The sequence below is a fragment of the Pristiophorus japonicus genome, chromosome 1, assembly GCF_044704955.1.
Source record: "Pristiophorus japonicus isolate sPriJap1 chromosome 1, sPriJap1.hap1, whole genome shotgun sequence".
Taxonomy (NCBI): Eukaryota; Metazoa; Chordata; class Chondrichthyes; family Pristiophoridae; genus Pristiophorus; species Pristiophorus japonicus.
Window position 1 is genome coordinate 1,558,130 of NC_091977.1, and position 12,358 is coordinate 1,570,487.

The 12,358-nt window shown below is 44.0% G+C and overlaps 1 protein-coding gene across 3 annotated transcripts in view; it reads left to right on the top strand.

The window, feature by feature from the left end:
- LOC139273630 (mast/stem cell growth factor receptor kita-like) overlaps window positions 1-12,063 on the top strand; it is a 49,364-nt gene extending 37,301 nt beyond the window's left edge. For 2 of the 3 annotated variants that reach the window (XM_070890650.1, XM_070890776.1), the window contains 4 exons: window positions 236-577; window positions 4,291-4,560; window positions 11,349-11,690; window positions 11,769-12,063. In XM_070890650.1, coding sequence (XP_070746751.1) covers window positions 236-577; window positions 4,291-4,560; window positions 11,349-11,690; window positions 11,769-12,046 — 1,232 coding nt within the window. In that variant the 3' untranslated portion in view covers window positions 12,047-12,063. The remainder of the gene's footprint in view (window positions 1-235; window positions 578-4,290; window positions 4,561-11,348; window positions 11,691-11,768) is intronic. The other variant, XM_070890718.1, reaches the window with a different exon arrangement.
- The last annotated feature ends 295 nt before the right edge of the window (window positions 12,064-12,358 follow it).

The following is a 12,358-nucleotide window of genomic DNA, read 5'->3' on the forward strand; positions in this document are numbered from 1 at the left end:
TTATGTTGATAATTGTCGTAATGCTGTATGTTTTATCACTCTAGTAATGGATACACTGAATGTATAATGGAATTGTTCTGTTTTTCTCTGTAATAGTGACTGCAGTGAAGGTAACATGATCAGTTAAATATACAAATATGACTGTAAATAAATGAACTAATAAATAATTACTAACATTGGATTAAGGAATTGTGATTTGATATCAAAGTGCTGACATTGTTTCTCTTTCCAACAGGAAACACCAATCATATTTATTTTTTAGATGAGAGAGCTGACATTCGATTAAAAGGACCAGACAATCCTGGGGATGGCCCTGTTGTCTGGGAATGGAAAGCACACTCAGGGCAAGTAATGCAGCAGCTGCTAACTTTTCACAAGAGGAGTTCGGGCCGGTGGGACGCACAATGGAATGATCAGACTGGAGATCAGGACTTGTACAGGAAAGTACGGCAGGATTCTGGTACCATCAATCTGATAATTTACAATCCCACATTTAAACTTGCGGGATCATTCATCTTAACTCAAACACAGCCGAGTAATAAAACCCTGAAACTGTACGAACTATTTGGGATCAAAGGTGAGTGAGACAAAGAGCAGAAAAGGGTCAACAAAACGATTCTCGGTAAATAATTTCACATGTAATGATGAGAGATTGCCAGGACCACGTGAGATTGATATCGCCCAGTGCAGAGAGCAGCTCTCATTAAACAGGGGAAAGATTTTGTTCGTTGTTTCTCTTGAAATAGTCAACATGAGTAAAAATGTGTTGATAATTTCACCAGAAATAGCAAACCGAGGAATCTAGCCCACAGAGAGTATTATGGTCTGTACACTGACGCACTCTCTGTAAGATAGAAACATAGAAACATGGAAAATAGGTGCAGGAATAGGCCATTTGACCCTTCGAGCCTGCACCACTATTCAAGATCATGGCTGATCATTCACCTCAGTACCCCTTTCCTGATTTCTCTCCATATGCCTTGATCCCTTTAGCCGTAAGCGTCATATCTAACTCCCTCTTGAATATATCCAATGAACTGGTATCAACAACTCTCTGCGGCAGGGAATTCCACTCACCTAACCTGTCCAAGTCACCCTGCAGCCTCGTAGCGTCCTCCCAGCTACCCAGCTTAGTGTCATCTGCAAACTTGGAGATATTACACTCAATTCTTTCATCCAATTCATTGATGTATATTGTAAAGAGCTGGGGTCCCAGCACTGAGCCCTGCGGCACTCCACTAGTCACTGCCTGCCATTCTGAAAAAGACCTGTTTATCCTGACTCTCTGCTTCCTGTCCGCCAACCAATAGGTCACTGTAGTAATAGGCCTCAGCACTGTGGGACAGGTATACGATGGGCCAGTATCACTGCTCCTGATTGGTGCCCACTGAACCTGTTAGATGTGGCACTTGGTTCAGGTCCCAGAGGATGTGGGGTGTCTGTGGAACTTGTGCTCTGCCAAAGAGTTAACGCCTTCAGGAAAGCGGGAAGGAACATGACAGAGAAAAATAGGTATATTGTGTCAATTCAATCATATTTAAAATCTTTAGTGTAAATAAATCAAAATCTTTAAATGGTGCCAACAAAAGATGTTGCTGAACAGCTTCACATCCTGGTTGATTGATGGGTGGAACATCTAAATGAGGCGAAGGTCACCGTCAAATGAACTTGACACAAAATATCATCCTATCCTGAAATATCATCATGGACAAAATATGATCGTGACGGTACTGTCCCTGGACCATTACATAGGAATACATCGGATATCATCATCAGAGGCGGTCCTCGAAACGCCAAAAAAAGGACGAGTTCACAAGTGTTTCAATGAAGGACCTAATATTCCCGATCCCGAACTCCATGTTGAAGGGTGGAAGATGTCTCTGCGTGGATTTTTTAACGTGGGGGGACCGTTGCACACCAGCCACCACACGGACTTGACAGAGCTAGGTCTTGGTCCAGTGGCAAGGATTACCCAAGACAACTGGAGACCTGCTCTGCTGCACGGGCCTAGTGCGCACACATATCGCAGTGTGGGCTGGACCATGCTGCCCCTGGGCCCCTGGCCCTGAACTCATGCCTCCCCTGGGCCCCGATCACCTCCCTCCACAGTCTCTCACAGCTCCTTCACCCCGACCTCGCTGCTCCTGCTGTATCTGCCCACGCTCCAATCACTGACCTGGACCTTGATGACTTCACTCTTGGTTGCCGTCGCCCTCCTGCATCAGCTCGCGCAGTACCTTGCCGTGGTATGCAGCCACGCTGCCCATGGCCATCGCTCACTGCTCCTTTTATGGCCCGACCTGCCGCTGATGTTCCCTCGCAGGTCGGGGTCTCCACACTGTCCATGGCCATCGCTCACTGCTACTTTTATGGCCCGACCTGCCGCTGATGTTCCCTCGCAGGTCGGGGTCTCCACGCTGCCCATGGCCATCGCTCACTGCTCCTTTTATGGCCCCGAGGGGTCACTAAGGGGTTTCGGAAACATAGAATGAGCCATTGATCTCCAACCACTAAATTGATTGTTAATATCAAACATCCATCTGCCGCCTGTGGTTGTATGGTGGCTATATATCAGTTACAGATAGAGTATCCCTTCCACTTCTGCAACACCGCCCGACTCTTCCCATACTCCAGCCTATCTGCCGCTAAAACTCTCATTCATGTATTTGTCACCTCCAGACTTGACTATTGCAATGTTTTCCTGGCCGGCATCACACCCTCTACCCTCTGTAAACTTCAGCTTGTTCAAAACTCTGATGTCCAAATTCTATCCAACACCAAGTTCCACTCATCCATCACCCTTGTTCTTGAGGACCTACATTGGTTCTGGATCCCACAATTAATCTAATTGAAGATTATCATCCCTGTGTTTAAATCCTTTCATGGCTTCACCCTTAGGTCACTGTAACCTCCCCTAACCATGCAACCCATCCCTTCCATGCCCCATAACTGCATTCCTCTAACTCTCGCCTCTTGTAAATCCCCTCCTTCATCTCACCATTGGTGACCACGCCTTCAGCTATCGGATATACAGAACATAAACAGGCCATTCGGCCCAACCAGTCCAGTTTATGCTCCACTGGATCCTCCTCCTGTCTTACCTCATCTAAATCTATCAGCATAACCCTCCATTCCCTTCTCCCTCATAAGCTTATCCAGCCTCCCCTTAAATGCATCGATACTATTCACTTCAACCCCTCCCTGTGGTAGTGAGTTCCACATTCTCACCACTCTCTGGGTAAAGAAGTTTCTTCTGAATTCCCCATTGGATTTCTTGGGTGACTATCTTATATTGGTGGCCGCTAGTTCTGCTCTTCCCCACAAGTGGAAACTCTCTCTCTGTATCTACTCGATCAACACCCTTCATCATTTTAAAGACCATTATCAGGTCACCCCTCAGCCTACTCTATTCAATAGACAAGAGAAAAGAAAATTGTTCCTGAGGTGTTGGCCCAAACTGCACCAGCACGAGTTGACCATGATAGAAAGTCCACCCATTTACACGTGTTAGTGGCACTCATGGTACATCGTGCGTGGTACATGGGGAATGCCACATGGGTCGGGCACCAGTGTGTTGGGTGCCAGCACCTAATGGATGCCACCATTGTATTGGCCTGGCATTGGAAATAAAGTCCCTGTTGAAGATTTGATTTTTACTTGTTATGTTGTCGGTGGGACTGAACGTGAGGGTGAACATTTTTAGAACAAGTGTCTTCTGAAGTTCCATTCCTCGTGGAGGCTCAATGATTGGAGCTCTGCTCAGGAGCATTCTGGGAGCACACTCATTTAAATAATGTCTGGGACTGTAATGACCTTTGAGGTGGGTTTTGTGAACAGGCTCCCAGTGCATGTGTTGGCTGGTCTTACTGCAGTGTGCTCGGCCCATAGAGAACTGAGTAGGACTGGAGCCCTCTCCATGTCTGATAATATGGTGCTACATTTCCAGCACACCCTCCTCTGGTGAGTTTCTTCACCTGTCCATTGTGGTGTCACCATCCCCAAATACCATCCATACTGTGTAACCTTGACCGGACCCCGGATACTCCAGCAGGGTCAGGGGTAAAGTTCACCGACCCCACTCTGCCTCACTTACATTGGTGGAGCAGGACCGAGAGATTTCGGGCCCAATATTTTACTGATTAAAATGCACTGTGTGTAACCTGGCCTGACTCTTTAATGCAGCAAGTTACAAGTATTGATAATGGGCACATTCTACTGTCAGTTAGAACCTAATCATTGGATTGTACATGTCACGACGTACACTAAAACTTATTGATCTGTTTTTCACAGTTGAGAGAAGTCCACAGAGAGCTGTGGTGGGCAGTGACGTTACACTCAGCTGTACCATCTCCAAACTCTCAGATACAGTCAGTCTTCAATGGAAACACAGAAACTCATCTCAGCAGGACAGGAGGAACACTGATCAGATCCGACTAAATAACACAGTCTATCTGATAGTCAGACACGTTGCAATAGAGGATCAGGAGTTGTACACGTGTGAAGTGCAGGAAAATGGATCCAGTATTCTCACAGGAAAAGCACATTTCTCTGTGTACCCCGGTAAGTGCAGTTACCTCACAGTGGATATTAAAGAGTTACTAATATAAAACTGTTACATATAAAGTGGAACCATACATTACAACCATCAGCACCATGCCCACAGTCAGCATGTGGGGGCCTGGTGCACATATCAGCATTGAACACAAACTGGCCTCTCTCCCCTCAATGTCACTTCTAACCCAGTTCTGCTGCTATTGGAAGTGATTCCAGGCGCTGCATACTCTCAGCTTCAAATAAGCATTGAGCCAGGAGCAGGATTAAGGGAAGAGGGAAGGGCAGGGAATCAGTGGCCATGAACGGGAGAGGGAAGGATGGAAATGTTGGGAATGTAGAGGAGAGATGGTGGGCAGGGGGAAACGACAAAGGCTGGGAGTGGGGCTTTGGGGGAGGGAGAGAGGAAAAGCTGGGAGTGGGGCTTTGGAACAGAAGATAAGAATGTGTATTTGTGTGAAGTGTAGAAAAAATACTCTTATTAAAATAGCATCAAAACTATTGATGTGGATCTGGGTAAGCCCAGAACTACCTTACAGTAGATATTAAAGAGTTACTGAAATAACACTGTTCCACACAATGTCCAGGGAGCACAGAGACATCAGATGCTTTTACTACAGACTGGGCTGTATTTTCTCTTTGGAACATTGGTGTAAATATAATATTGCAATACACTGGGCAAATATCAACAACCAGGTCTTGATGGATTGGATAATAAATAGCTAAAGGGTTAAAGGTGAACAGAAACATTCTCACACAGCTCATCAATGACCATAACACAGAGACAATTATTTTCTAAATATGGTTCACTTTACTCACTGCACAGGCACAGAATTACAGTCCAGCCCTGACTGACTACTCAGTGCTCTCCCAATACACACACATAGGGGACAATACTGAGTGACTTTGGTTGAACATCATTGGTCGTACCAGAAGTGTACAAACAGTTATGGTGCTGTGTGGTCGTTAGCATCTGATATCAATAGATTGGGAGTGGAGGGAGGGTGGGTGGTTATAATGTGGCCGGTTCTGTACAGGTAACTGAATGGGGAACCACTTCACCAGCTGTTGAGAGGCAAGTGGAGGAGAGTGACAAGGCTGCAGTCAATGTTGGTTTATCTTGTCTAGAATTGTTAAAGTAAATGAAGCAGTTCAACACTGGAAGGTAGAAAATCTGAATTGCAGCGTTTTTTTAATAAATGGTACCGGAGATAAAACAAAAACAGAAAATGCTTTCAGTAACAGCACCTTGAAGAAAGAAATAAAACGATGCTTCACTGAGGAAGAATGAAGTGGACATCGGTATTAGTGAGAAAGAGAGGTGACTGAAAGCTTGGTCAGAGATAGGTTTTCAGTGTGTGTGTAGACAAAGTAGGAGGTTTTAGTGTGGGAGAGAATGTGGATGGGTCATTTTGACTTTGTGCAATAGTAAGTTATCTTTGTGAGATGTAAAATGTGTTTCCAATTCACTACCAGCTGTTTTACACTATCACATAATAGAGCTCAACCTGGTGGACTACTGATCCACCTAGTGGACTACTGTGGTAATGTAACTACTCACGTATATACAATAAAAGCATCATGTGACAAGGTCACCTGACAAGTTCCAGTACAGCCATCTTGTGTATGTGTGTGTTTGTGATGTTGTAAGGAAGATATCACATTGGCAATGTAGGATGGGATTTCTGGATTCCCTAACTGATTTTTTTTTGGTGGCTGTTCCAGCCAACCAGCAGAGAGACTTTGAGAGATTCTTTGTTTTGCAACACAACTAAAAATCCAAGGTAAATTTCAAGCACACTGTTGACATTGCCAGAGTCCAGATGGCCACACCTATGGGAATAATAGGGTGCTTGGGTGAGTTCCAGCCTGACTGAGAGACTTTCGAGCATACATGGAGTGGCTAGAAATGTTTTTCACCGCAAATAGTATCATCAAAGTCCCTGATGATGAAAACCGTAACTGGGTGGTGTTAGAAAGAAAACGGGCTATTTTCCTGACTTAATCAGGCCTGGAGGTGGATGAAACCCTGAAAAATGTGCTTGTTCCTGACAAGACAAAGGGCCCGCCACTGACGGAGATTGTTAGCACGACAGTCCTGAGCCCCTGGAAGTTGCTGAAAGTTAATGTTTTGGAATATGAAATCAATTCATTGACGAGAGTATCAGTGAGTACATTGTAGCTTTAAAAAAGCTTCCCATTCACTGTCATTTCGTAAACTTTCAGGACCAAGCATTGCGTGACCACATTGTCTGTGGGATGAAAAATAAAGCAATCAGAAGAAAGTTGTTGACAACCCCTAACTTGAATTTTTATTTAGCTTGCAAGACAGCTATGTCGATGGGTATGGCAGACCAATATTCCTGAGAATTTCATGCCATTTCCAGTCTTCAGACAACCAAGGTGAATCGGCTTCAGGCTAGAAGTAAAAAGCAGTTGGGCCCCAAGGCCTCCGCAACTGACCAAGGTAACAGTGCATTGAAGCCATGCTATCGGTGATTGGGACAACACATCGCTCAAGATTGTACGTATGTGAAGGCAGAGTGTTTCTTCTGCAAGAAAACTGGATATCTTGCGAAGGCATGCCGACTGAAGGGTAAACTATCAGTAGAAATCACCAGAGACTATGTAGCATTGAACAGAAGCAACAGGATGAGGAGGTTCTGAAGACACACGTCATCAGGAGCACAACGGTACCTAACAACGATTCATGAAGTATCGTCATCCAAGTAGACGTTGCAGGGACCAGGATACCCATGGAAATCAACACTGGTGCATCCGTGAGCGTAGTACTGGAATTATTATATCTCGACAAGTTGAGTGATTTTTCACTGAAAAAGTCAAACATAGAACTGCGAGGCTACTCAGGAGAGCAAATTCCTGTGGTAGGATGTATCACCGTACCGGTAAAATACAAGGATCAGTTTCAGAGCTTACCTCTCTTATTCATGGCAGGAGACAAGCCTTAATAGGTAGAAATAGGTGGGGATCATTGAAGTTGGATTGGAGTGAGATTTTTTGAGTTGAAACGAGATTTGCATCGAAGGATGATGTCATCAAACAGTATCCAAAGGTGTCCGTGAAACAGGCAGTGCAATCCTAGGTTTCAAGGTGAGTGTCAGGGTACAGGAGAATGCTAGACCAGTTTACTGCAAGCCATATCCCATGCCATATGAACTCAAAGAGAAAGTTGATCAAGTACTCAAAAGACTAGAAACTGAGAACATTATCTCTAAAGTAGACCTAAGTATTGGGCTATACCCATTGTTGTTGTACCTAAGTCAGATGGTAATGCTGATGCTATGTCCAGGTTGCCATCCCCATCACAAGTTACACCCAATGAGGAAGAAGTGTTCTATTTTTCATACATTGATCACTTGCCTGTCACAGCTGAAGAACTTGGTAGAGCAACTAAGCATGTCTCAGTTATGACAAAGGTGTATGATTGTACAGCAAATGGCTGGCCAAACCAGATATCAGAGGAAGATATTCATCCATACTTTGTCCATAGGAATGAATTATCAGTCGATAAAGATTTATCATGTGGGTGCAAGAGTAGTTATCCCAAATAAGTTCAGGTCCAAGGTGTTAGGAGATCTTCATGACCAGCACCTAGGAATGTGCCTGACCAAGAGTTTTGCACGCAGTTACTTATGGTGGCCAGGTCTAGGTAAAGATACAGAGTGCATCATCAGTCAGTGTACAATATGTCAATCGGTAAGCACGATATCACCATCAGTACCATTACAGCCATGGAAATGGCCTCCCAGGGTGTGGCAAAAGTTACATGTAGATTTTGCTGAGCTAGAAGGACAACAATTGTTCATTGTGATTGATAATCATTCGAAATGGGTAGAAGTATTTCCGATGCAGAAAATAACAACAAATAAAACAATAGACAATTTGCAAATATTGTTTTCTTCATATGGTCTCCCAGAAGAAATTGTTTCTGATAATGGGCCGCAATTTTGTTGAGAAGAATTTTCACAGTTCATGAGCAGGAACAGTGTGAAACATACCAAGGTTCCACCTTACCACCCTGCTTCAAATGGTGCACCGAGTGCACAGTACAAATTGTAAAACCTGCCCTCAACAAGCAAATATTGGATCCAAATCCAAAGAAATGGCAGTTGTCATTGGATCACAAACTAGCAAATGTTCTGATTATGTATCGTAATACTCCTCATACAACTACTAGTGGAACACCAGCAGAATTGTTTCTCAAACGACAACCACGAATCAGGTTCTCGTGTTGAAGCCAAACTTGGCACAGTTAGTAGAAGGGAAACAACTAAGACAGAAAGAGAATCATGATAGAGGTAAAATAAGAGAGAGAAGTGTGAAATTAAATCAGAAGGTGAGAGTGAAGAACCATCACCATAATTGGTTAAAATGGTTACCAGGAAGCCTAGTGCGGATATGCGACTCTCGAACATATTTGGACAAGATGTTTGATCATGGAAAGGTTAGGTTTGTTCACATTGATCATATTTTACCTACAGATGTGGAAGGAGTTGAAAGTTGGAATGATTCGATTATTTCTGATGAGACAGATAGCCTTATTACAAGTAGAGTACCAGTAGCAAATCCTACATCAGATGTACTAGAAACAAGTACAAGAGAAAGTCAGAATTTAAGTCTGAGTCTGAGTCAGGCAGACAGACAGTCTGAAGTTGTAGAGAGTCAAAATGTAGATCAAGGGTTGCCCTTGAAGAAAAACTCTCCTCAGGCTCAGCCTAGAATGAGTTTAAGTTCGACACCAAGTTTGGAAAGATCTGTTCGAGAGTGAAGGTATCCTCTTCGAAACAGAAAACAAGAGGTAAAGTTTGATTTGTAAAAATGGAAAAATATTTGTTATGTTGAACCATGCAAATTATGTATGGTGATTGTTTAGAAACATAGAAAATAGGTGCAGGAGTAGGCCATTCGGCCCTTCGAGCCTGCACCACCATTCAATATGATCATGGCTGATCATACAACTTCAGTACCCCATCCTGCTTTCTCTCCATACCCCTTGATCCCTTTAGTCGTAAGGGCCACACCTAACTCCCTTTTGAATATATCTAACGAACTGGCCTCAACAACTCTCTGCGGTAGAGAATTCCACAGGTTCACCACTCTCTGGGTGAAGAAGTTTCTCCTCATCTCGGTCCTAAATGGTTACCCCTTATCCTTAAACTATATCCCCTAATTCTAAACTTCCCCAACATTGGGAACATTCTTCCTGCATCTAACCTGTCCAGTCCTGTCAAAATTTTATATGTTTCTATGAGATCCCCCTCATTCTTTTAAATTCCAGTGAATATAAGCCTAGTTGATCCGATAAGATTACTGCACAAGAGATTACTCGAGAAGATTAAGGGGCGTGGAATTTGGAGGAGGATAGAAAACTGGATTAAAAGGAAGGTGAATAAAAAAGTAGGGGTTAAAGGCAGTTTATTTTTATTTGTTCCCAATGATGTGGGCGTCGCTGGCAAGGCCGGCATTTATTGGCCATTCCTAATTGCCCTCAAAGGTGGTGGTGAGCTGCCTTCTTGAACCGCTGCAGTCCGTGTGGTGAAGGTGTTCCCACAGTGCTGTTGGGGAGGGAATTCCAGGATTTTGACCCAGCAATGATGAAGGAATGGCCGATATATTCCCATGTCGGGATGGTGTGTGACTGGGAGGGGAACGTGGAAGTGGTAGTGTTCCCATGCGCCTGCTGCCCTTATCCTTCTGGGAAGTAGAGGTCGCAGGTTTGGGAGGTGATTTTGGAGAAGCCTTGGCGAGTTTCTGCAGTGCATCTTGTAGATGGTACACACTGCAGCCACGGTGCGCCAGTGGTGGAGGGAGTGAATGTTTAACGTGGTGTATGGGGTGCCAATCAAGTGGGTGCTTTGTCCTGGATGGTGTCGAGCTTCTTGAGTGTTGTTGGAGCTGCATTGTTATGATTACTTCTTCATTAAGAAGGGAGAAGTGTAATAGAGCTCCACTTAGTGGACTACTGTGGTAATGCAACTTCTCATGCAAATTCAATACAAGCATCATGTGACAAGGTCACATAACAAGTTCCTGTCGAGCCATCTTGTGCATGTGTGTGTCTGTGATGTGGTAAGGCAGATATCACATTCACTATCACCTCTTTTACACTATCGCACAAGGCCAAATTACCCCCATGTTTTTGAAAGAAAGTATCGTGATTGCCCCTTGGACAATAAGGAAAGGTTTTCCAATTTTTCAATCTTGTCAACTGCCAAGTTGTATTGCAAAAGCAATTAAAATGACTCTGGGTTAGTCTTGCTGAGAAAATGTGAAGGCTTTAGTGGAAATAGTGAAAGAAATATCAGGAGAAAGAAAGAAAGTAACAAAGAAAGAATAGAAAAGGCACAGGTATAAAGTCTGTGCAGAATGTTCAATACAGAAGGAGACAGATGCTCACTGTGAATGAACCACTCCACTGAATACAAACTGAGTATCGTGAGCAGGTTATTGGTGAGTAAGGGCTGCTTGATAGCTCTGTTGACGACACCTTCCATCACTTTGCTGAAGATTGAGAGTAGACTGAAGGGGCGGTAATTGGCTGGATTGGATTTGTCCTGCTTTTTGATTGTAGGACATACCTGGGCAGTTTTCCACATTGTCGGGTAGATCCCAGTGTTGTAGCTGTACTGGGACAGCTTGGCGAGAGGCGTGGCTAGTTATGATAATCAAAACACAAAATAGTTTTATATAATTTTTGCCAATAATTATTCTGGCTTTTCTCTCTACCTTAGAAACTGTAAAATTCTAACACGTTGTTCTCTGTCTCTCTATCACAGATTTATATCAAGAGAGTTACACACTTTATCGGTCAGGCACAGATCGCAGTGAACTCGACCTGATTTGCCGTTCTGTTGCCTCTACTTACAATGCTGCTGCATGGACCTGGAGCTCACATCATCTTCCAAATCAGGAGAAAAAAATAGCAACTGCTTCAAAATCTCAGCCTATCGATGTGAACAGGACCGACTTTGGGAGTCGACTGGTGCCCACAGTGGGACATTTTAATGGCAGGACCTTCAGTGTGAGGATTGTCCCTGTACTGTTTGACGATGCAGGAGTTTACACATGTTCTCTGGGATCACGTAAATTTGTGACCATTAAACTAATCACAGTTAAAGGTAGGACACAGAATGTTGCTGGTGTTTTCAATGATAAAGTCATTGTGTAAAAGCTGAATGATTTTCCTGTTTCCACAGTCACAGCTGAACCATCTGATGCAGAGACTGAGGGAGACACCGTTACCCCGACCTGCTCTGTGTCTGATGTCACTGAACCAATGAGACTGGTTTGGATCAATAGTGACGGCAGAACTGTTGGAGAGAAAACATTGAATGGACGGAATGGGGAAGAGAAATCATTGCGACTGATTATTCAGAAAGCTGACAGAGGCAGAGGGAACTGGATATGTGCTGTGTTTTATCAAAACCGGCCCCAGGTTTTAGTCCCGTACTATCTGGAGCCCAGTGGTAAGTGACTCAGGGTTTGCTCTTTAATCTTATAATCTCCACAGGAAATTCTTGTCACTTATTGTTCTTGTTGCCTGGAGTAACCCCTCCTTTATATCCTGTGTGTGAAGCTGTACAGTGGTTCAGAGCCTCAGGAAATCTACCCTGAGATAACTCAGCACAGCCTGGGATCGAGCGAGGAACTTTCCTGGTCTGTGTGCCTCAACTACGCTCTTGGTAAACTCACTGAGACAGGACAAGCATTTAAGTTTGACAATCCAGTAGTACAGAAGTCATTTCTGTTGGTTTTCTGACACAGAATCAATCAGAATGCTCCGAAA